Genomic DNA, 25,426 nt, shown 5'->3' on the forward strand with positions numbered 1-25,426 from the left:
AATGGCTGAGGGATGAGTTGAATTTTGATTTTAAACAAGCAATTTGGCATAATGGTGCTAACTATACTGGAGAAGTTTGGAATTAACAAGAAATGCATGCGGTGGTACTGCATTGTGTCCTTGATATATAGAAGCCTGACTAATCTATTGAAATCAGCAACACCTAAAGTTCATGGCCTTTAACTGTGGTGAAGTGTGAATATTTGTCAGCCCTTTATAGATAGTTGTTTGGGTAGTCACTCATAGGCGGTCCCTCGAACGAGGATGACTTGCTTCCACATGGCTTGCTTCCACATGAGTTCAGATGTTTCAATGAAGGACCAGATATTCCAGTCCTGAACTCCAATGCTGCTCCTTGTAGCTAATGTTTTCTGAGACTGCTGTACTATTAAATGTTACATGAAATCTGTACATCATCAAAGCATCATTTTATCAGTAATATTTGAGTCTGAAATGCAATCTAAATTGCCTTACAGTATTGTGATGCTTAGAGGTTTGTCTTAATTTAACTAAGTTCTTCCTCACTTGTTCAGTTTTAATAGCAAGTGGTATCATACTGCAAGGAAGGACAAGAAAGAGGGATGAATCATTTGAGAATACTGTCCTTTCTCAACAGTTTTGGTGATACTTCTGTGTTGTCAGGCCTTGGTCTAAAGCAAAGCATTGGATCTTTTTCTTTTGTCAGCAGTAATCTTGATTGTTTATAGACACCTGAAAAAATAATTTATTTCCTTTTTAAACCAGTAGAGTTTGGTCAAGTTCTAGTTCTGTATGGAACCTTTTTCACTTTGAAAATATTTATGGAGTTTGACTTTTGCTTGGAAATTGACAGTATTTTACTTGCCTTACTATTGGCCAGTCAAAGCCTCTCCTCCGTTTGGCTCTATTTGATCAATCCTTGGCCCTGACCATTGCAAGGTATGATTTTTTTTTTTTGTGGTTGAATGTCCTGGATCTTCAGAACATACAAAATCGAATTAGATTGTCAACGGAAACAAGAAGCTTCACTTGACCATGTTTGCTGAGAAGCTATTGGTGGTGGTCTGGAATTCAAAGGTCGATTTGTTGAGACACAGACTTTGAATTCCTGAATCTGCCAAGAAGCATGTATCTTCGGGTCAGAGACCAGATGCAAGCACAAAACAGATTCACAATTGTTCCAGGAAAGATGCAATAGCTGAGAAGTGTTCCATGTAAACTTGTGTGAATGAGGGCAGAGCACTTAAGTGCTCTCAAGCTAATGGAACTCTTTTTGTTTATTAGTCACAGGGCTGCTCAAACATATTCTGCAGTTAGCTGCCTATCAGCAATTAACTGGAGCTAAATTTTCCACTGATTTAGTTATATTCTGAGACATAATTTTCTATTGGATGCTGTCAGTGATGTTTGACGAATTAGCCAGAGCTGTTAAATCTTCGCACAGGAAATCTTTGCAAAGGAAAAACTGAACTATTAAGGTCTCCCTTTGCGCCCCACAAGACTTTATGAAGAATTCTCCCAATACAGTGTTTGTTTTTAGCCAGAGAGAGTATTTTGTGGCATATGGTCTTGCTTTAAGATTGCAGCCAGTGTCTTTTCCAGCTTTAACAACAGTTCCAGCACAAATTCCAGTGACAGCTGTGAATGCTTTGGTCTGGTGGCAGCATCCGTCTTGTCTGATGTCCAATGGACTTCAACTGGACTGAAGGGTGCTGGTATAGAGGAAAGAATATGCTGTCCTGCAGATTCCACAGTAACACAAAATTAAGGCAGCATTCCTAGGGTCCTGAGTGCTTAATTTTATTTGAGTAGAGTGACCATTTGGGAATGCAGGATCTTGTGCTGCTAAGGATACAGTTATGAATCTGATAGCTGTATCCACAGGCCATATATGCACAGTGTTTTAAGTTCCCTCCTCTGTTGGAAGAACCTGAGTTAAAATGCACCAGTGACCTCTAGGCCCAGTAGATGGACTGGGTTCCCATGGTGACTGTAGAATGTTTACCTAGTCTGTTGACTCAGTAGGCTTTGAAGTGCGAGCTAAATAGTAAAATTACTAGCAAAAAGATACAATGAAGTTCAAAGTCTGGAGTGAGAATTTGTATTGCAGGATACTGTGATATGGATGACATTTTATTAATTTTCTTGAATGGAGATTGTGCATAAATTGCCCAAATTGATACTGCAACTATTTATACAGTTCATAGTATGGGGAATCATAGTTAACATTTAGATAGCTGATGCAGCAGTTGCCGATGAGTGCTTGATATACATGAGTTACGAGAGTGACTTCAGCCATTGTTCTGTGTGTGTCTGTGCGGCTGAGTTTTCTCTTGACCTTGAAGAGTTTCTTGAATCAGTTCCAGCTCCAGAGAAATGTTATTTGTAGCAACCAAATAGAAGCTTCACTCACAAAGATGGAAGTCTTTCTATAATGAGTCCAACCCAACAGATAATTGATCCATGGAACATCTGGCAAAGGGAAGCTGGGTTTGTTTAGGAAACTAGATCTTTTATTCAGGAGGTAAATCTCAGTTAAGAGCTGAATCTGGTGCTGAGCAAACTGATATCCATCATTTGAACCAATGAATTTGTGTGAAAGTATCTTTTTTGCTGAGTTTGGTTTCTCTCTTGGGCATGAATCCTATTGGACCACTAGATCTTTCGGTGGAATCTAAGAACTGCACACTCCATGTGCACTTTTGTCAGAAGTTATGATTTCCCTGTTGCAGGAAATCTGTGCTAAAGGTTTTCTATCAACTCCGAATTCTTTCAGGCCATTATCGCTCAAAACAATCCATCTTTCAACATTGTTAGAACTGAAAGCTTACAGCATTTGTTCTTGTGGCAACAAAACATTAGGCTGGAGATTACGAGTGTGAAGAGCAGAATGAATGATTTCTGTTCTGGGGCAAAGAAAGTTAGAGCCCATTCTGTTGGTGTAGTTGCCATATCTTGGACTAATTGCAGGAGATTCTTCTGAAAGCTATCTGCAAGGCAGCTACAAAGTCAGTTTGCATCCTTACCTGATGTACTTTGATGTTGAACTGACAGGAAGATTAGTTCAATACATTACTTCAATTTTGATCAGAGTTCAAGTGCTAGTTTCTATTCAACTTTGGTATAATCCTATTTGTGTGCCGAGTTTGCTGTATCTGTTCCATTTATAGTCTTACTTTATCTTTTGAAAGTTTCAATTTCTCTATAGCTCCCAGCCAGTGTACCATTTGATTCTCTTTTTGACTGAGTTGTATAAATGTTACATTGCTTTTATTCATTCTTGAGGCTTTGTTCTTTTTTAAATTTCTAATCATGGAATTTAACAGCATTTGGCCCACTGTGCCTGTGCCAGCCTCTCAAAGCTAACCTTAGTCCCACTCTCCCTGCCCTTTTCTCGTACCCTTTTAACATTCTCTTCCAAATATTTATCGCTTCCCTTTTAAAAGCTCATGTATTTTTCTTCTACCATTGTTTGAGGGGGGAATTAAATTTCCTAACAACCTTAAAGTTTTTTTTTAAATCACATTTTTGTTCCTTTTGATGCTGATCTTACATTTATATGCTCTAGTTAGCCGATCGTAACGAGCAGCAGAAGTAGTTTTTCTCTCTTTACCTTATCAAAACCCTTCATAATTTTGGACACCTATCAAATCCCTTCCTTTTACTCCAAATTCCCAGTGAGATGAAAGCAGACATATGCTGCAAGGGGAACTGTAGGAGCATTGATCGAACATTTCCTGTCGCTATATAGGTGTTGCTTGGACTAGAGAAGTATTGTACCCCAGGGGTCAGTACTGGGACCATTTCTGTGTGTGTATGATAGATTATTTGGACTTGGCAACACCATCTTTAAAGTTGTTGAAGACACAAAAGTAGGTGGTTTGTCAAACGGTGAGCAGACTTGAGGAAGACGCACAGGTTAATGGAATGATCAAACAGGTGGCAGAATGTGGGTAAGTATAAGGTAATTAGTTTGGAAGGAAAAACAAGGAATGGGAGTATGCATTTAATGGGTATTTGTGATGTATAGATGAACAGAGAGACCTAAAAGTTCAAATACATAATTCCCTGAAAATATGTATGCCAGCAGATAAAACAGTCAAATGCAGTGGAATGAAGCCAGGGATGGGAAACTATAGTGATGAGGTGAGACTTGAGAAGCTGGAATTATTTGCTCTGGAATTAAGAATGCTGAGGAATTTTAATGAAAGTTTTAAAAAATTTTGATAACTTTTGATAGTGAATAATGGAGTCTGTGTCGAGGGGACCTCTATATAAAATCCTTATGATGTAAGGAGAGCGGCTAAAAGAAATGTCTTTATGTGGAGTGTTTTTGGAGCATGGAATGCTTTGTTAGTGATTGAGGTGGAGACCATTGCATCTTTTAAGTGAATATTGGAGGAATATTTAATGTAGAGAAAGGTGCAAGCCTATGGCAGTCGGATTAGTTTTTGATCTGGTAAGTGGCTGGCGTCGAGACAGTTCCGTGCTGTAACTTTTTGTCTAAAATATCTGTAGAGGCTGGAGTTTTTCCAAAGAATGTGGAATACCTTCAGCAGACTATCTAGCATTGAGTTGTGTCTCAATGTAAAGGTTTGTTTAACCTATTGAAGAAAAAATAGCCCTACCTACATTTAGTACTCTGATTATCTGCTTTAGACTGCCTAGAGCTAGGTGAACAAACTCAAATGAGTAGTTTGTAGTATTTTCTACAAAGAAAAAGTAATTTATCTATTCCATGGTCAAACATAGACCTTATCCTATAGTTGAAAGTGTTGTAGCCTAAGCTGATTTGAAACTATTTTTGACAGAGAAAACAGCTGTTAACATGTCTTTTTTAGTCAAATTTTTAAAAACCACCCAATTTAGTAAAATGGCCATATTGCACATTAATAACTGATGATGGGGAGGGTTGCCAGCAATATGACATAGGGTATTGTCAAATGTCCTTATTTTCAAGGTATTTCCTGCAGCTATTGATTACATTCCTGAATCAAACAATCTGCTCTTGTCTTGCTATGAGTGTCACCTCAGCAGATGAGGCCTAACTGACTAGTCCTCCTTCAATCTGAGATGAATGGTCTATCGAATATTACCGGCCCAAACCCATACCTTACCATTCTTTAAGGTGCCAGCACACGGTCAATAGAGCACTCATTAATTTCTGTATTTGTAAAGATGCACTTTTTTGTTTTAAGGATTGAACGAAAAATGACTCAAAATCAGTGCACTGTATCAATCGAAAGTAAAGAAATTCCAACCGTATGTGGAGAAGGTGACCAAGGTAAGTAAATTGAGGCGCTGCAATCAAAATGAAATTAGCCTGAACTTTTTCCTCAAGTAAATGGTTCAAAAGTGTGTTTATTAGCAATTCTCCATGTTCCACAGCCTAACTGGGCTGTGATATATACAGAGCACAACTTATTTTTGAATTATAAGACAACAGATTTGTTTCTCCTTCCACTCCCACCCCTCTTACTGAAGCATGTTACAAGATCAAAATTTGAATCAGAACAACACAGTATTTTTTATGAAGTGAGCAGGTTAAGTGGAAACAGCAAGGCTATATTAGTGGGGGATTTCAACCAAACTTGTACAAATTGGGAATGCTCAAGTGGTTTAAAGTCAGAAATGGTAATGATTGCTTCATGACCCATGACAGGGAAGTCATGAAATACAGTTCTCAACTTGGTAATGGTATGTGATCTGACTATATACAGAAAATAAGAGCTATGGCACCCCAGATTGATTACAGGCATAACCTTACTTCGGTTCGCTGTGAATTTGGGATTGAACACTGCCAAAGGCCAGCCATGGCTGGATGTATCGTAGGTGGGTGAGTGGATGCTATAGGTCGGTGGGTGGGTGTGTGTTACATTAGCTGGGGGAAATTATTTGTTCATGTGTACTAAGATTCGAAAGCACAGGCTCAATAAACATGACCCTAAATGGATTAACAGAACGCTCAGATGTCAAATGAAGGGGGAGCGACTGCGGGAGCTTCATAAACATTACAAAAAGAAAGATGTGAGTCCACTGGAAAGAATACAGCAAACTTCAGAAGTATACCCAACAAGGTCATCAAAGGGGTGGAGAGGAACCTACAGAATCCAAATGAAACGGCAAAAAAAATTGCACTGCTTAAATAGCAAGAGTACAGTGCGGAAAGAAATGAGAACTTTAATGGATGCCAGTGGAGATGAAACTGAGAATGATCTGAGAATATTTAATATACTTGACTATTCCTTCCTTTAGTTCATCACTAGAGAAGACTATAGTAACATGTCCTTTATTAAGGGTGATAATCCAAACAGATTTACAGACTTTGGCATCAGAGGTTCTAGACATCCATAGAGGGCTCACAATGAATCTATCTCAGATACTAAGAGATACTAGTGATGACATTTGCCAACACTTCACAATCATCATGAAGGAGTCACTGGAAACAAGGTAATGTATATTCAAAAAAGGAGATAACCTAATCTGGGCAAGGGCAAATCTATCTTCACAATCTAATATATAACGACGAATACATTGTGAAAAAGGGAAGGTGCTGTCTGACAATCTGACTTTTAATTTGAAGAACTGACATCCTGAGTGAGCAGTGGAAAACCAGAGAATGTTGGGTACTTAGATTTTACAAATAGCCTTTGATAAAGTTTCTCAAAAAGGTTGCGACTGAAACTATAAGCAGAGGAAATTCCGAGTAAAAATTGGATAAATGCCAGTCTTTAAAATTTGGGTGTAGATGCAAAATTTACTGAAGGGGAGGAAATCGTGTGGGGGTGCAGGTGTGGGTGATGTTTGGGGCAAGAGTTGAGTACCCTAGGGATCGGTGCTGGAAACCCTACTGTGTCTATTGATGACTTGGATTCAGAAATCCATCAAATACTGGTGAAATTTGCAGATACCAAACTGGAGGAGTGTAGACAAGGGCCGACCAAAGGAATTTAATAAAACCTATTAACTGGGTGGAACAATGTCGGATGAAATTGAATACAGACAAGTGAAAGCTACTACACTTTTTGAAGGACAAATGGGGTCAGATATACAGTTAGGATAGTTTTTTTTTAAAGCTAAAGATTAAGTTGAAAGGGATCTGGGGTCATTGTAGATTTGAGACTTAAGAATATTACTGTGGAACAGCAATATCTAGCTTAATAAGGTACAAGTTGAACAATGTATAGTAACTATTTTGAGTGTTAAACTTTTTTAAAGACAGGAGAACCATTCGAGCATGGAGGTTGGAGAGAGCAAAGCCATGAGGTTGATTCTTAGTGTCCAAGTATATTGCAAGGAAAGGCGAGAGAAACTGGGGCTCTTTAGCCTTGATAGAAGCTGACTGAGAGGAGATTTTATAATAATTTGCACAATTTTAAACTGTAATAGATCTGGTAAATCTGGAGCAATACTTTCAGGATAAACAGACCAGTACTAAACTAGAATAGGCCAAAACTGGTGAAAGGGCAGTTTAAGCTATTTTTCATGAAGAGCTTCAAACAAAGGGTGATCAACACTTAGAATCATCATCCTGATTATAGTGATGCAAGTGAAACTGTGAGGGAGAGGAGAAAAGAGGCAAAGTTTATTTTCTCTCCTGATTGCATGAGCTCAAATAGGCGAAGTGGCCTCATTGTACCCATACTTAACTTGTCATCCACTGTTTTTATTTGTCTATCCTTGCTGCTTTCAGGCTTTGTAACTCCTACTTTGTCATTATTACATGCAAACTTTTGCACTTTTTTTAAAAGCTTGTTTCAGCCTTGAGTCTGTTTAATGTTATAAATATGACTTGTTTATGGGTTATAATCTGGTTCTATTATACTATAGTATCAATGCACCCACATATTTCTGTGGATGCCTTCATATGAATTACTGATTGAAATCTCTTTGAAAATGATAGTATGTGAATTGTTTTTCTCACCCCCCCCCCCCCCCCCCCCCCAGTTTCTTGTACTGACCATGTTTGTTTTTTAAATCTTTGTAGGTGGAAGTTTACCAATGCGGAAGCAAGGACTCCGTTCCAGTAGTACGGATAACAGCAGTAAATGGAAATCCACTTTCTCTCCAATATCTGATCTCAATTTGACCAAGAACTCTGACAACGCATCCCAGTCAGCTTCTGCTTTATGCCAAGCCTCCACTTTTGGCACCAGGCCTATTACAGGTGACCTTTCAGTCAGTGATGCTAAAATGGGGTCCCATCAGAGGAAACACATCACCACCCCAGTCTCAGTGGAGGAAAATGGTCATCATGCAGCCTCACCCGTCACTTTTAATTACAATTCTGGACGATCTGCAGATATCAGTTTACATAATTATAATGAAGGTGCTTGTTTAGCTCGTAAAACTTCAGAGATGGTGGGGCTGAATTCCAGTGCACTGTACCAGCTGTCCAGGAACAAAACTGACTCCGGTATTGACTCAAATCTCTCTTCAAACAAGAAGCAACCAGATGGGTTGACTGGTGCAAAGGGAGATGAGCTGAGCAAGTCAGGGGTCAAAGGTAAAGAAAATGCAGAGGGAGTAAGTTGCTTGGGAGGCCATATGGAGAAAAATGCAATGTTACTTAATATAAAGATGAACAAATCACGTGAAAGAGAGTGGGAAATGAAAATTAGCCATAATCTCTTCATTCCAGTGACCACAGTCCCGTTGGGAGAAATACTGGGTGGTAAAAACATGTCAGCTGCTGTTTCAGACAGCAGCCACCCCACAGCTAACCATGCACTATGTTCAATTCAGTCACAATCGCACCATTCTGTTGCAGGTTCTATTCCTGGTCAGCTTACCACAGGATCACAGTACCCTATGGGATCCACATCATTGCAGGCCAACTCAAACTCCATGATGGGGCCAACAGTATTACAGTCTTTCTTTGGATCGACACCAGTTACTGCATGCACGGTTCCTGTTACAGCTGCTGGAGCTGGCTTGACTAATTCTTGCACTGTTGCTAGTTTCTCCACTACTGGTATTGCTGGTAGGACTGCAGGAGGTGGGTACTTCAGAGTGTAATGTAATTAAAAGGGTTGGATTACCATCTAGAAAATATATTGAGCCTTCCATTAGGATTTTGAAGGGGAAGCTTTAAAAGAATATTGACATTTTTTAAGTTTAATCTATTTAACTGTAGACAGTATTTGGGTTGGAAAGCAGATACTTTCAGTTCAAAGCTTTGTTCCCCCAACTCCATAAACATTCCCTTCACTCTGACTTGACCGTCTGCCATGATGCCAATCTCAGAGCCATGATACCATGTACTGCCCTGGTAAGCTGAATGCTTGAACAGGCAAAGTTGTGATCAATGAGACATTTCCTTTTATTACCCAACTTTCTATAACCTAGTGCACAACTTGGGGCAGTTTTGTGGAGTAGCCCCATGTCCACTTGGGTTGAAACTGTCCAATTAACTTCCTGTAGGACGTTAGCAGGCAGAGGAAATTTTAAACCCATTGGTATAGGCTGTATTTGAATCTTTATCCCAGATCAGAAAAGACCAATATAAGCAACATCCGTACCCAATTTCCTAGTGTGTGTTATAATATATCTTAAAGATGCTGTAAGCTAATGGGGCCATCTTGTGAATCCTGGTTGTAGTTGATTATACAGTGTTGTTATGGTACAACTGTACTCAGCGAAATATTTCTTTTGGTGTCCTTGGTTTGTTTCTTTTAAGGGCTAGAACATTGGGTTCTGCCATTCTGCAGACACTGGTTTGCACATTAGTAGAGCAGAGGTTGCTACAAAAGCATACTAGCAGGGCTAAAACTGCCAGCTATTGCTGCAGGATTGTCTTGTCTTGCCTCAAGGAGACAGACTTTGCATGATGTGTAGAATACGATAGATAAAATTTAAATTGCTTCTGCTCTGTACTTGGGCTTTTTGGAGGGGGAGGGAGAAGAGACAGACAGACAGAGACACCGACCGCAGGCATCGGCGAGCATTGTTTCACTTGCTGCTGCAGTTTCAAAAATACTCAAGTTCAACCTGCAATTGCATTGGACCATTTTTGGCAGGACGTTCTACTGAGATTTCTCAATTTTTAAAAGCATCCAACCATAAAAATTAAATGTGACAGTACCCACCTAATAAGTGTTGGAAACATGTCCATTTTCCAAGTACTTACAAAACCCCTTTTGACTCAATTGATCAACAACACATCAAAACAAGCAGCTGTTAAGTAGATTTTAATTGAGATACACAAGAAGAATCCTGTGTTAACTGACTCCTCACAATAGCAATTTCTTTGAGGTTTGTATATTCTAGCAGGATTGGCTGCTGCACTAATTAATTCTCAAGTGATGACCAGTATCTCAAACCTAAATATTGCCTTTGATTTGAAATATGATGCAATTCCTTGTAATAAGATGCTTTGGTTTGTTCATTGAGGAAATCTACTGATTTTATACAGTGGTGATATATGGAGTTGGCTAGCCACGTGTACATGACTTTACCAGCATTGATTAAAAGTTGGTTTAAAATCAGCATCTATTAGGCTCATATGCTTGGTCATTCACAACCTAGTTGGGCCCTCTATTTTCTGCAAGCTATTGGGAAATTTTAATCCAACAGGTTTTTGTTGGTTTCTAATTGCGATTTTAACTAAGTTCTCTAAGTTACTGCATGGACCATTTGAACATTTTTCCTACATGAAAAGTTGCACTGTTCATTTTGGCTTGTGGTATTAGTGGTTACAAAGTCAGATTTGATTTGCTATTATGACTCTATCTGTGCAAAGAAATTATCCCATTTTTTGCCTACAGTCTCACCAGTCAAAATGGCAGTGTTTTCATTATGTAGATGTACAGAGACCACTGTTACTGCATGTCTCATTTCAAGCAATTTCATCAGTTATGCCTCTTATGAAACAAAGACTAAGTGGCTAGATGAGTACATTCTGTACTAATAAACAGAGAACAGCCTAGGTTCAGGCTGAATGTCACTGCCCAAGTCTTCTTCCTAGGCACATATTAGTTGGGTTCTATTTGGTAGTTGATGCAAGTGTGCTACCTGGAGCATTCTTCATACATTTACCAAGTGTAACTGTTTAGATTTGACAGCTGCCCACATTCATGTTTTTGGTAGATTGGTTCTGGCAGCTGGTGTTACGGTTGCTCTGTAGGCAACTACATTTTAAATATTTCACCATGGAACATACTGAAGATAGATTATTGGTTAAATTCTTTGTAGATGTGTAAATTAATACCCATTGTAATTGTACATTCTGTCCTTATTTTGTGTAGCATTTTTACTTTTTTTATTAAGTAGCAAAACGTTGGGAGTTAAGAAATATAGGCCCCGATTATTTATGGGGAGGCCGAAAACTGCCGAAGAAGCCGACAAGGCTAGAGACTCAGAAGTTCTGCCGAACTTAATGACAGGACCTCATCATTTTTTGTCCCCTCAGCAACTGGCCAAATTCACAGTCTGACAGTTGCTGGGAACAAAAACAAGTGTCAAGACGCCACAGCCCTGGGATTCTTAGGGACGGCGTCCAGCAATTTGGGGGAGGCTGGAAAAGAGTGGAGGGGTGGCAAACAGGGTGGCAGAGGAGTCGGGGGAGGAGGAGGAGGGAGAAGAGATGCCGCAATCGGTAGAGGGCAGGCAAATTACTTGAGGGGCCAGGTGAGCACTCCTACCCCTCCTGGCCCACAAGGAATGCTGAAAAAGGCAATTGTCTTGCAGAGCTATCAGCTTCCTCCTCCCATTCACTGCCAGGCTTCCCAACCCTAGGGAGACTTGTGTACCAGCAATGAATTTTACATCGGGAGCCTGCTTTAATTATGTTAATTAAGTGCTCCGCATTTCCACAGTGGGACACTTGGCTGCCCCAATATCTGCCACCAGAAAAGAGGTGTCAGCATGTACTCTGTGCCTTGGGGATGTGTGCCCCATATTCAAGTCTTAAACTCCCCTGACCGCCCCCCTGATCCTTTCCTGCTGTTGGGGGCAGAAAGGAGGCGTTAAATCTTGAAACTAGAATGTTTGTTGGACCTCTGCAGTGCAGGCCAAGTAGCTAGGAATTGCAAAACTGAGTTGCTGCAGCACTATCAGTAGTGGGAGAGTGTAATTACAGAATGACAAGTTTAGTTAACATGGACTATTTTCATTTATAAATGTGAACATTGGAATTTATAGTGGGGATAAAATTTACACCAAAGTGTGACAAAAGAAATAACAAAGTTGGGTTTTATAAGCAGGAAGTACACAAGTGTAAGATTTTCACTGTTCGTAGTAATACAGGTACATCTAAATATTGGTGATCAGGACAGAGACCTGATATTGGAATTTGCACCAAATTTAATGCATGATATATTCTCATTACTATTGAAAATGATTTTGCTAAGAATGAACAATGTCTTGGACCACACATCTACAAATATTATATCTGCATTTCTCTAATTCCTTCTCTTACTGTTTTCTGAATGACCTGCAGTGTATCATGGTCTAGCAGATTTATTTAGGAAATGCCTCAAATGACTGCCAGATGATAACTCAAATTGCTGTTGCGAGTGGGCTACAGTCAGTCTCTTGCACAATGTATTGTACCCTTTTGCCAGTATATTTTGATGAGTATGTTTCTACCATGTATATTCCAAGAAGTTTTAACAACTGATATCATTTTGTCTTTCACAAAGGCAGAAGGTTTTATGCTTGTTGCTTGAGGTGTTACAGGTATCTCCATATTACAGGCATGCAATGCTTCTTTTGGTGAAACAGCAGTGGCAAAAATGATCAGTGCATCCTTTCATATAGGTGACCATATGCAAAATAATCTTAGTAATTTTCCAAGCTGTAAACCTCGATAAACATTTGAATTTGGAGGGGGAGAGAGAGAAGTATTGGGCATAAGAAAATTTTCTTTTTTGTATGTGGTGATGCCAGTTTGGCATACCCCACCAAGGTAAGTGTATTTTTTTAGTTCCTTGAATATTTCTGAATACATAAGAATAAAAAATAATTAATATTTTGCCTGTTAACTTCATCGGCAGTCCTTTGAAATCGAGGAAGACTTGCTTCCACTCTGAGTTCTTGGGTGACTGAACAGTCCAATACGGGAATTAGTCTCTGTCGCAGGTGGGACAGACAGTCATTGGAGGAAGGGGTGGGACTGGTTTGCCGCAGGCTCCTTCCGCTGCCTGCGCTTGTTTTCTGCATGCTCTTGGTGACTGGACTCGAGGTGCTCAGCGTCCTCTCGGATGCTCTTCCTCCACTTAGGGCGGTCTTTGGCCAGGGACTCCCAGGTGTCGGTGGGGGTATTGCACTTAATCAAGGAGGCTTTGAGGGTGTCCTGGAAACGTTTTCTCTACCCACCTGAGGCTCGCTTGCCGTGTCGGAGTTCAGAGTAGAGCAGTTGCTTTGGTAGTCTTGTGTCTGGCTAGCGGATAATGTGGCCCGCCCAACGGAGCTGGTCGAGTGTGGTCACTGCTTCAATGCTGGGGATGTTGGCCTGATCGAGAACACTGACATTGGTGCGTCTGTCCTCCCAGGGGATTTGCAGGATCTTGCGGAGGCATCGTTGGTGGTATTTCTCCAGGGATTTGAGGTGTCTACTGTATGTGGTCCACGTCTCTGAGCCATACAGGAGGGCGGGTATCACTACAGCCCTGTAGACCATAAGTTTGGTGCCAGATTTGAGGGCCTGATCTGAGCGCACACTTCCTGTGCTCAAAGGCTGCGCTGGCGCACTGAACCTTGTCGTCCAAGTCTGCCCTTGCTGATAATAGGCTCCCGAGGTATGGAAAGTGGCCCATGTTGTCCAGGGCCACGCCGTGGATCTTGATGACTGCGGGTGGTGGGGTGGGGGCAGTGCTGTGTGGCGGGGTCAGGTTGGTGGAGGACCTTTGTATTACAGATGTTTAGTGTAAGGCCCATGCTTTCGTATGTCTCTGTGCAGATGTTGACGATGACTTAGAGTTCAGCCTCTATGTACGCAGACGCATGTGTCGTCTGCGTACTGTAGTTCGACAACAGAGGATGGGACGGTCTTGGATCTGGCCTGGAGACGACCAAGGTTGAACAGGTTCCCACTGGTTCGATAGTTTAGTTCCACCCCAGAGGGGAGCTTGTTGAGTGAGGTGGAGCATTGCGGCAAGGAAGATAGAGAAGAGGGTTGGCGCGATGACAGCCCTGCTTGACCCCAGTTCAGACGTTGATTGGGCCTGTTAACTTCAGCTTGCTGGTGTCCTAAAGGCATGCTTGTTGGGTGGGAGGGAAAGAGGAGTGTTCAACACTTTGTGGGTAGTTCTGGAACAGCATTGATCGAGATCTGGGATCGGTTTGTCTACACCATCTTGTGGGTTGGAAGGGATATGTCATTATTTGATGCAAGCTGATATTTTGGGGGTAAGGAGGAGTGAATCAATCATTTTGGTAACTTTTCCCTCTGTTGCAGAGGCTGTTGATTATTCTGGGATGGCTATGTTGGGACTTCCACAAAAGGCAAGAATGAGTCGGGGGTTGGAGAAGCAGTAGGATGAAAATCAAATGGGCCAAAAGGCCTCCATCCAGATACGTCTCGTGCTCTTGAGATGTAAAATACTCGTTCTTCCCTATGGGTTTCCTGGAATATTACTGGATATTTTCAGACTTTTGTACTGACCTACTTTGGCAATACTGAAAAATGTTCCCATTCCAAAAGCACTTTTTTTTTGTTAAAGTGTAAAATAACGCTAAGGTCATGAGATCTTCCTTCAAATTCTTAATATTTTGCTGTTGGTGATGTGAGGCATGATTCATGAGGTGAGAGAGTTTTCTCTGCAAGGTGCACCTTGTGGCCCAGCTTGAGAACTGGTGAAACACTCCAAAAGGGAGGTAGTTAAGATGCAATGATCAAACCAAGCCGGAGACCTCCTACCAATTAAGCTAGGCAAACTGTATAATTCCAGAAAATAGCTTGAAGTGTTTTAACTCTTGAGTTTCCCTGCACTACGCAGATTTATTCCTAGGTTTTGGAGCTGTGGCTGTTTGGAGTTGTGCAAAAGAAACCTGAATGATTTGTGTTTCCCTTCCCTGCACTTGCTTTCGACGACTTGATAGTTTACTTAAGGCCAGCAATTCAGTGTAGGAAATGGTGAATTCAATTCTATGACCTACAGATTTGTACAACAGGTGGTTTCTAATTGTGTCATCTTCATAATTCATTTTCTTTCCACTACTATTAGATAAGACCGGGGTTGTCACTAACATTTGGTTAAAAGCCACAACGACAAGCAAGAACTTGTGCAAGGATCACTTCAAAAGCTCATGACAAAGGTGGTGGTGATGGTGGAATTAATGGTCTGAGTTGGACCAGGACTAGCAATAGGAATGATACAAGAGCCAGAACCCACTAACCTCAAGTCCAAAAACTGATGGGGTGGGACCAAGCAATGTCAATATAATTTCTTGATTTTTGAGTCCCACACTTCATTCTGCTCCCAAACAGTTCCAACTTCAAGAATCTTTCTCCATCCACATTCTCCATAATTGCTTGAAAAGTAATCTGTAATTCCCATCTCCATAGCCTTGATCACATTTGCACTCTGCTCAGCAGATTAAATACCCAATTTCAAGACCCAAAAAATTCAAAGTGCACCCAAACCCAAGGAAAATAAATTTTCCCCATACCCTCTTGATAGATAATGCTATGAACTACCCATTCTGAGCATAGATGACCTAATTAAATATTATATTGGATTGCACTGACACTGTACAGGTCATCTGCCTGACTTGCCTTGCTCATAACAGCTGATCCATCCTTTGTTTTATGCCAATATTCTACTGGGTTATTGGATATACCTTCAGCTTCTTCTGCAGTTGAATAGAAGCAGCTAAATTCATTACTGGATCTTGCATCTGATTAAAAAGAGCAATTTGATGCAATGAAATCTTTGCATTAATCTTAGTGTTCTACCTCAAGTATAAGTGATAGGCTCAGTCATCACATTCTGTAGAACGTGTTGATGGACATGAAGCATGACTTGGAATGACATGTCATTAGTGTTTTTTCTTGACCATGCTAGGTTGGCCATCCTCCAAGAGCAGTGCTTAAGAAGACAATACAAGAGCCACCTCATTCCACTAATTCTGGCCTTTCAAGATCCACTGGGTATTAAATGTATGTCCAGCATTGCAGTTCCATCTCTGGCATATCAACCGCCCCAACCAGAGGTAGATTTGAACACTGCAACCAACAGTGGTGTCAAAGTTCTATCTTGCTTTGGCACTGATTGTTGCTGAGAGTTGGGATCAGTCATTGTTTTGAGAGTACTGAATGTCAACAGCAGTCACTATTGGCATCAATGTTGCCCAGTTGCAAATCAAACATTTAGTGAGACAAACTTGACCTACCAAGTGAATCACATCGATGCCCCTTGCTACAGTTTATTTGTCATTACGCCAGCCGTTACTATTGGTGCTTTAGGTATTTGGATCTTTTGAATTCTAGAGTTGAGTCTAGAGGATTTTCCATTCTTAACCCAGACTCTCTTTCCTGCATAATATTTTCCCAGTTTGTATTGATGATGCTGCCTGAAAGGGCCTTCATTCAAATCAGGAGAAAAGGAGAGGTAAACCCATTTCTAGTGTTGTATCCTTCTTGGACTTGGAAGATTTGTCTGTCGAGCTCTATCATAAAGATCATTCTTGGATTGTCTCCTTCGATGTGGAAAGAATCCAGTTTTGGTAATGATGAACCAGAAACTGAGGAGAAGTGGGGCAAAAATCATGTCTCTGCTGCTATTCAAAGCCACCACTCTGCCTATACCACCCTCTACAAATTCAAAAGATACAGGATAAAGGATTGGCAGAAAGCTGTGGGTTAATAGAATATTTTAGATTCTGGGGATGGGGAAAATTTCTGTTGGGAGTTTGTTGCATTATCTACTCAGTTCACCCAAGCATTCTTCCTATACAGTGAACACCATTGTGATCTTAAAAGTGGATATGCTCTTTGATCAGGATTTCATTTCCACTACTTTCTGATTCTCTCAAACTCTCAATTCCAACTTGTATTTGAGAGAATTGGTTGAACGTGCCTAAAATAGTTCAAAATAGCCTCTGCTCAGGAGACCAGCTGGCTGCCATTAACACAGGACATACGCTTCTGCGTGGCTTTTCATCTACAGCAGTGTCTGAGGTTGCATGCATAAGGGAAGAGTTACCACATTTGTGTCAATGCCCAAAATGCCTGGCTGTGGTGTAGCTTTTAAAAAAAAACTTAAAACAGCTGTTATCTCTTTGTGGTTCAATCCTACATAAAATGTTATATTGTAAACACTTTTTTAATTTCACACTTTGTGAAAATATTTCAAGGCACTTCATAAAATCGCTTACTTCGAATTGCAATAATGTGCTCTAAATGCTGCTATTACAATAGTAAAATTGAACCGAATTCCATATACTATTTAGTTGTCTCTTTAGATTATTCAGTTGACCATGTGAAAGTCCATAGAAGAATTAATGGGCCCAAGTTTCCACATGATTCGCGCCTGATTTTTAGGAGCAACTGGTGGAGAACGGACTATTTTAGAAATCTCAATTCTCCACATTTTCTTTTCTGCAGTTCTAGTCAGGTGGAACAGTTCTAGTTTAGAACAGAATTTTTTCTTCAAAAAGGGGCGTGTCCGGCCACTGATGCCTGATTTGAAAGTTTCCACAGTGAAAATGTACTCCAAACTAAAGTAGAATGGAGCCAGTGAAGATTTTTGTAGAACTGAAAAAACCTGTTCTACACATTAAAAAATCAGGCGCAGGTTACAAATTAGGCGTCCAGAACGAGGTGGTGGGGGGGGGGGGGGGGGGAAGGGAACTCATTAAATTCGACAATAAATCCTTACTTATACTTCTACAAATATTATACAAATAAATCCAACCTGAATAAACATTTAGAAGCCAAGAAAAGATTAAATAAACCATCTTCCTACCTGTGTGAAAGTGCTTCAGTCAGGGAGAATTCTGCAGCCGTTCGTGCTGCTGAGGAGGGGGGGGGGGGGGGTGGGAGAAAGCTGTTCGTGTCAGGGAGAGGGAGAGGGGATCCAGTTCGGGAGTCGGGTCCAGTGGGAGTGCGGGTCGGGTCAGTCGGGGGGGGGTGGGGGGAAGCGGGTGTCGGGTCTGGTGGGCGGGAGGGGGGAGCGAGCGGGGGTTGGGTCTGGTGGGGGGGGGGGGGGAAGGAGCCTTATTCACGCAGCCCCAGTGAGGCCATTCGGCCAGGGCTAGGGGCTGCGTGCTTTGGGCCCCTCCCACACAGTTCGGCGCCTGGAGCTACTGCACTTGCGTGCCGACTGGACCTGGCTGCGCCCCCCCCACAGCTCGTGCTGGCTGCGCCGAGGGCCAGAGGACCTGTAAGTAGGTGGAGAATACAGAGGATTTTTTTAGGCACGAAAAACGGGCGCCCAGCTCGGAGGGGCGCCCGTTTTTTTTCTTGTGGAAACTTGGGCCCAATGGGTGGATTGGATGGGAAAATGTATAATGAAACCCAGAGATTATTTATATTTACCATTTAATTCTACATTGGCTTGTGCTTTAGGTGGTTGAGTTGAAATTATTTCTGCTTTTTATGAACAGTGCTAAATTTGAATTCCACCTTTTTGTGTTCAGGACACCAAATGTAGTCCAGATGCTTTTATGATCTTGAGGGTAAAGGCAACACCCAGGGTAGCAAGCTGCACACACATACAAATGAGGTGGACCATCTAGCTCGTGCTTCCGTTGAAACCTAGATTCTCCATCATATCATCTAAATGTTCCTTGATTCAAGCTTTTACTTTCATTACTTTTACACTTCCAGGTATTGATCAGTCTTTGCGTGAAGCATATTTGTCAGCACTTGTCTTTGACCCGTTTGCCCCTATGTCTCCTTATCCTGCAAGCTCTAGTTTAGCTTCAAGTAGTGTGCTGGATTTATCTTCCCAGGTTGATTGCGTATCCATGCTGAGTTAGCTGACTCAGTTTTGACAATAACTGGGAGTGCTGCAGTTGATCTCTGCTGGTGAGAGGTTAAATTCTTCAGACGCGGTTCCTGTTTCTGAATGCCATGCAGTGACCCCTTTCTGGATAGTACATGTGGGCATCTGGAGAGAACGGGGATCCATCTCACTGCATTGTTCTCCATGGTTAAATAGTCTACCAACATTCATTATCTAGGCATACATATCAAGAATGCTCGCTTTGGCAAAGTATTAGAGGGATGCAAATATTTGACTCATTTGGGAGGAAAATTTGGTGGGTGGTGGCAGAGGAAAGAGGAAAAGTATGGCAAGTATCCTTTAGTGCGTGTGGTTGGTCCAAATCACTTTTTAAAGTATTTATGGAAAAGTATGTTTACATTTGTATTTTTACATAAAGTAAGATTGCTTTTCCTGCGATATACTGGACATTGACTGAAAAGGAGAGTTGCTTTGCTTTGGGTAACCTGAATTGTTTTGCTTTTTTTTATAAATCTTTCCTTTTGTTGCCTTTACTGTGCTTGCTGAAAAAGCTACAAGTGTGGGCTTAGCTGCTGTATTGATGCTTTGCTTCCTGCTAGACAAAAATCTTTGAGCTGTTTTTTTCTCTCCTATTTCAGGTATTTTTAACCATGTGGTGCCTTCAGTCTCTTCTCATCAGTTTGGAGCCAATTTCAGCAATGTTCCAGTATCTAGTAGCACGATAAGCTTTAACCCACTACAGACTGTTCCTACTACTTCCCATTCATTTCTTTCTGTCTCTTCCAGTACATTATCTTCCACTGAGAGCAGAATGCCCCCCTACCTTACCCGAGCACCTACGCAATCTGTGCTTAATACACCTCCCCCCAATATTTCCTTACCACCGCCCCCTCCGCTGTTAAATTCAAACAGTTCTGATCCTTCCCTTTTCCGGAATATGTCCTCTGTTAGCGATGGATACTTGCCTTCATCCATTTCTTGCTCCTCTTCAACTGCTTCGCTTCAATCTGCTAACACTGCATTAGCCATGAAGCTTGCATCTTTGCAGCCTAAAGCTTCGCACCCTTCCTTCACAGTGCATCATCCACCTTTGCCACGTTCAGTGCTTGCTCAGTCAGCACCTCTCATTCCTCAGTCCAGCACAAATACATCTGCAATGTGGGTCACACTTGGCATGCAGCCTCCTTATGCTACACATTTCTCTGGGGTTAAGCCTCGATAAGAACTTGCGTACTTTATCAGTCTTATAAGGTAAGGTTAGAAAAATGTGCAAGGTTAAAACAATTTATCAGAATGTGTACAGCTATGTTTGTGATGTCTTGATGAAATGCAAACGCCAGCAATGTAAAAATGGACTAATTTTGTAAAATTAAGACCTTTAGAATGTCTCATTTATGGTTTAGGAATGTTCTGTTTTTCTTGGCATGTGCTTAATACCAGAAATGCAGATACAGATATCACCACCAATAAAAAGAACTGCTTTTCAAAAGACTAAACAAAGTTGCAACAATAATGTACTGGCTTTATATTAATTGTCATGGCATTTTAAGATTCAGTATTGCAGTCTGACTCCAGTTATTTGGGTTTAATATGATAGGTTGAAGACCTATCTTGTGATATTGATGCCTTAAGTGGAAGTTTGCTCATTAAAATGAAAAATTTATTAACATTTTGCTGTTCTAGTATTAAATTTAAGCCTGGGGTGTGTGAATCTCCAAACTTAGTTGATGATCTGTATCAAACTGTTCAATAGAGTTGCTGTCATTGATGCTTAAAGATGAATGGGGAATTTAGTTCCCCTCTCCTAGTCACTCTGTTATTAGTTATTAAATCTGAAATGTGCAGTTATTAACGGAAGATAGATAATGTACTTTTTCCCTTCTGTCTCTAGGTAATTAGGAATTCTACCTCAAAACAATGTGACCTATGCAAGGACAATGTGGACCAACTTCATCCACTTCCATCAAACAAAAGGTGCTTGAGTGGCCTGCAAACATTGTTTTGCTTCTTTACTACTGGAAAATAAAAACAAATACATTCTACTGTGAATTGGTTTTAGTGTTGCTGCAAACAAATTGGCTCCTGTTATATGGTGTTTTAGAAACTATTTATCTTTTTTCCAAGTGATTGGGACTAGTCATTGTTCCAGCAAGCCTATAGAGGCTTTGAAGTGTGAAGTGCAGCACACCAGCATTCATTTGTTAGCCTGCTGTTGGTGCTATTTTAACCATCACAAACTGTGCCTCTGTGGGTTTTTAATCCCTGGTGCTTATTATTCTGAAAGGCTGAAAACTAAATTGTTAGCTGAGACTAGTTTCTCAGCAACAGGTGATATCCTTGCAATATTTTGCATCACTTGTTAACAGTTTGGTACTTGATGCAAATGTTGCTCAGCCGCCTTCAGTTTATTTTATACAAGTACGATCCTGCTCTTCTCTTCCTGATTGTTGCTGATCTTTTTGTACGTGAAGTAATAGTTCATGATAACACACACATACTGTCATCACTGTTCTTTTCTCATTAATTTAATGGTGTTTTATAGCATTGTAAATTGCTGTTGAAAACAGTGTAATCTAATACCATGAGATAAAGATTTATTATACATTTGAATTATTGCTGTGTGTAATTTTAATTGTAAGCAATAGCACATTGGTTTTCTGGTAAACTTAGTATACAATGAAGTGTAAATTTTACCATTTTCTACACATTTTGTTCAAGAAATATGTATTATGTATAAACAACCCAAGAGAGCAAAATGTGAAAAGAAAGACTGAAATTTAAAATGCAATGGGATTTCAAAGACTGTAGGTCATTTTAAAAATGTATTTTAAAAATTTCTTTTTCACAGTTTTATACATTCAAGGTGGGCATCTTTACTAATGCAGTTTTAAAAAGTACCTCAAGCTTTTTAATATCCTTACAAAAGTTAAACTTCCTGGTTAAAGAATTCAACATTGGATTGTGCTTGAAGCTACATGTTTTTTCTTTTATCAAATTATTTAAAAAAACTGTTTTTAAAGGTCTGAAGCAAAGAAATTGCAGTATTTTTTTAATGTAATTGTATTCACTAACCAAACTGCAATAAGACCAATGCCAAGCATTTTTGTAAGTATAATAAAATGATTAGAATATGTAACTGAGGGTCAATGTTTTTCGGCCAGCAAAGAGCTGTGCTGTCTGTCTCCAGGTGGAGCTGGTTCATGTGCCCTGTATTTATTGCAGTACAGCACACAGGATCCCATGTATCTTTTAAATATATATATTATCCAGCATGTTAAGTAAATATAAAACCTATGAAATTGGGGTTGGGGGGGGGTGGGGGTGGGGGTTGCTGGAGAATTTATTCTTCTGTTCTGCTGACTGTTTTAAAACCACATTGCAGTTTTAAAACTGTTGTATTTTACCTGAGGGATGTAACTGTTTTTGCTTTTGGAATGTTCAGAAGGTTGTTTAGTTTTAGTGGTGGCTATGTGGGAATTTGAGTTTGTGACTGAGTAATTGTAATAAAATGAAAGCTTGTAAAAGTGTGAGCAGAAATGTTGGGGAATCGTGGTTCTTAAGAGAAGTTGAGTTTGGTCCTCCAATGTGCATGCACCTTGATGCATGACTAGCACTAAAATAGTGACACATGTCCTACAGGTACATGTTCAGTGCTACATTATGCACAATATATTTAAAGTAGTAAGTGTTCAAGTGCAAATGCTGATAGGACACCTTCCACTGACTGGTTACCAGCTTCAGTGCTTAGTCATGTTAATGTTTTGACTTTTACTTGAAACTAATATTTATTCAAGTTTAAAATACCATAATGTAGTACTGTAGAGAGTTTTATTTCCCTTTCTCTATTCTGATGTATTCCTGGGCAAGACCCCATGAAATGTGTCATGAGATCTTTCTTGGGAAGAATAAAGATTACTGGAATGCAATCTTGTGTTCTTTTTGAAATAGCTAAGAGGGTAATTGAACTAGGAAATAGATGACTAAAATTAGACCTTTAGTCTGTTACTGGTACAGATGCAATAGTTATCAGGTATTATAAACTCGGCTTTTGAGGTGCAACAAGTCAAATAAAATAAAATCCAGAGTACCGTTCTATTGAAATAGACACTACAACAGTATGAAATCTAAATTATCCAAGAATATGGTGTTTGGTTGGATTTCAATTCCATAGAACCTACTTTGTAGAGTCCAGTGATGACTGTTGACTGCAGATGGATTATTTGGGTAATACATTCTACCCAATAATTTCATGGAAGTATATATAGGAAGGTGATGAGTCAATTATAAATTTGACTTTGTTTTTGTACAATGTGACGCAATTCACACTAGTACTTGATAGCTAGCTAACCAGTAACTATTAAACATCAAAACAATGGCAGGATGTTCTCATAAGTAGCCTTAAATTTGTAGGTATATTGAGGTGTAATTACGTGCTGTGAAAACTGAGCCATATAACTTAATAGAAAAAAGGTGCATTTGTCATTATGTTGGTTTATAGTAATAAACAAACTGCTTTTCATAAGCAGTCAAAATCAGTTTGTACAATCCATCAGGGGTGCCTCTATCATGCAGAAACTGCAAATGAGATTACCCCTTAAGAATTAAACATCTATTGTGATCTGTACACTATTTATCAAGTTCAGTTTACTGTAAGGAAAATCGTCTGTACAAAGTAATACCTATTATTTTAATATATATATTACCAAAATGCCTGAGATATATTAGAAACTATTACCTAACTTTCTTTTGTATACCCAAATACATTGGAGGACGTATTTTTTTTCTGTTTGTAACAAAATCGTACATGTACTAGTTCAGAAAAAGGAAACTAACCCTAAGTGTTTCTGTGAACCATCAAGGCACAGATGACATTTTTCAGCACTGAAAGGTAATGTCCATCATATGCTGGATTTTAAATGTTCATTGTATTTTACAAATTTCTTTCACTCCTCCCCTTCCCCCCCCCCCCCCAACCTCCCAATGCACTTAAGGGTATAACATAGTTTTACATTTTTAAATGCTTATGTTGGGGGAAAACATTTAATACAAGTATATTTAATCCTCTTTGCACTGCATCTTGAATGAGCATTTAAAAGAATGCATATATAAATGTCTAAATTCATATTTTATAAAATTTTACAACTTCATGTAAATGGTACATTAAGTAACCTGTTTCAGTTGAGATTATATGGGTGTTGCACTTATTTGAAATTAACCACAGTTAATACAAATTAAAATGCAATAAATTTCATAAATATGAAGTGTGCTGTGATTGTGGAATATGATAAAGGGGATTACAATATATTAAGACTCCTGATTATTTCTGGCACATATCCCCAAAATGTTTACAAATGAGTTAGGGCTGTTAATAATTTTGCAAATTTCTTGAATTGAAAACAAAAATACCTCAGGTGAGGTGTAAGAATCTGAACTTTGTAAATGTTTTGCCTCGAGACTCCCCTTATCTTAGACTCCATATAAGCTTTTGGCATCTCGGACACAAGTTTTCATCAGTTTGGAGTACTGGTTCAGAAGGCTACATGTATCCTGTGTAAGATGGACGTTACCTTTATAGAGGAGGATGAATCAGATATTCTTTGCTCTTGTACCATACAGTCTATCTTTTTTGTGGCTATAGCTTATATTGTACAATGCTGCTTGGTGTGGAAGAATAAAAAGTTGTCCTAAATAAACACAATGTTAAGGAAATAAAATCTGTGGTTATTTAAAAACTCTGAATATACACAAATCATTCAATATGTACAGATGAGAAGCTGATATCGCTCAGGAATTGGCTTGTTACTATTTTGGCATGGCTGCAGAATTTAAAATATAACTCGATATTCATATTGACAGTTCAGTTGGCTTTTCAAATTTTTCATAATGTAGACTTGGTGCATATACTGTGTGGTAGGGAAAGGGATGTTTTGTGATTACAATTGCCTAGTGCTTATAAAATTTTGTGAAATTTGTGAAGGTTAAATGGCAAGCATTCTAAAGATCTCGTGTTTTTCTTTGTATGTAATGTTATAGTGGCACTGTTCTCTAATCTTTTTTGCCATTCCACCTGTTTCTAGGTTTGTAAAGTACTGTAAATCCAGTTAAGTTGCTACTACTACTAAAATGTTTTTTTTGGATGAATAAACTTTCTTCTACCTGGCAGTTTTGACATTTTACCCCCAAATTATTCTTGAATTTTGTCTCTGGTGTTTACTTTGCCAAGAAATTATGCTTTTAAGGTTTTTTTTGCTTTTTAATAAAGTTGTGTATTTCTAAATATATAATTGTGTTGTGTATTAATTATTGCAGAAAGGAACTACAAAACTTGTAGAAAATTTCAACTCCAAACACAGCTTTGTAGCTCTTCACTAGACCATTTCCAGGGTTTGTATGTGTGTCTTGTGACTGACTAAAACCGGTCTATTTGTACTCTACTATTATCTTTGCTTTGTTGATTACTGCTCCAGTCACTGGATGTTATGTGCCAAGTTTTATCATTAAATCTCTTCTATAGCCTGTAGCTATTTCAACACCGT

At 39.6% G+C, this 25,426-nt stretch overlaps 1 protein-coding gene across 8 annotated transcripts in view; it reads left to right on the forward strand.

Moving 5' to 3' along the window:
- The window catches only part of dot1l (DOT1-like histone H3K79 methyltransferase), a 92,002-nt gene extending 66,878 nt beyond the window's left edge, over window positions 1–25,124 (forward strand). For 2 of the 8 annotated variants that reach the window (XM_070859767.1, XM_070859772.1), the window contains 4 exons: window positions 5,178–5,263; window positions 7,967–8,977; window positions 19,529–20,141; window positions 20,782–25,124. In XM_070859767.1, the coding sequence (XP_070715868.1) occupies window positions 5,178–5,263; window positions 7,967–8,977; window positions 19,529–20,112 (1,681 nt within the window). In that variant the 3' untranslated portion in view covers window positions 20,113–20,141; window positions 20,782–25,124. The remainder of the gene's footprint in view (window positions 1–5,177; window positions 5,264–7,966; window positions 8,978–19,528; window positions 20,142–20,781) is intronic. The other 6 variants (XM_070859768.1, XM_070859771.1, XM_070859769.1 and 3 more) reach the window with 6 other exon arrangements.
- The last annotated feature ends 302 nt before the right edge of the window (window positions 25,125–25,426 follow it).

Source organism: Pristiophorus japonicus, chromosome 18 (genome assembly GCF_044704955.1).
Source record: "Pristiophorus japonicus isolate sPriJap1 chromosome 18, sPriJap1.hap1, whole genome shotgun sequence".
In the NCBI taxonomy this organism is placed as follows: domain Eukaryota; kingdom Metazoa; phylum Chordata; class Chondrichthyes; family Pristiophoridae; genus Pristiophorus; species Pristiophorus japonicus.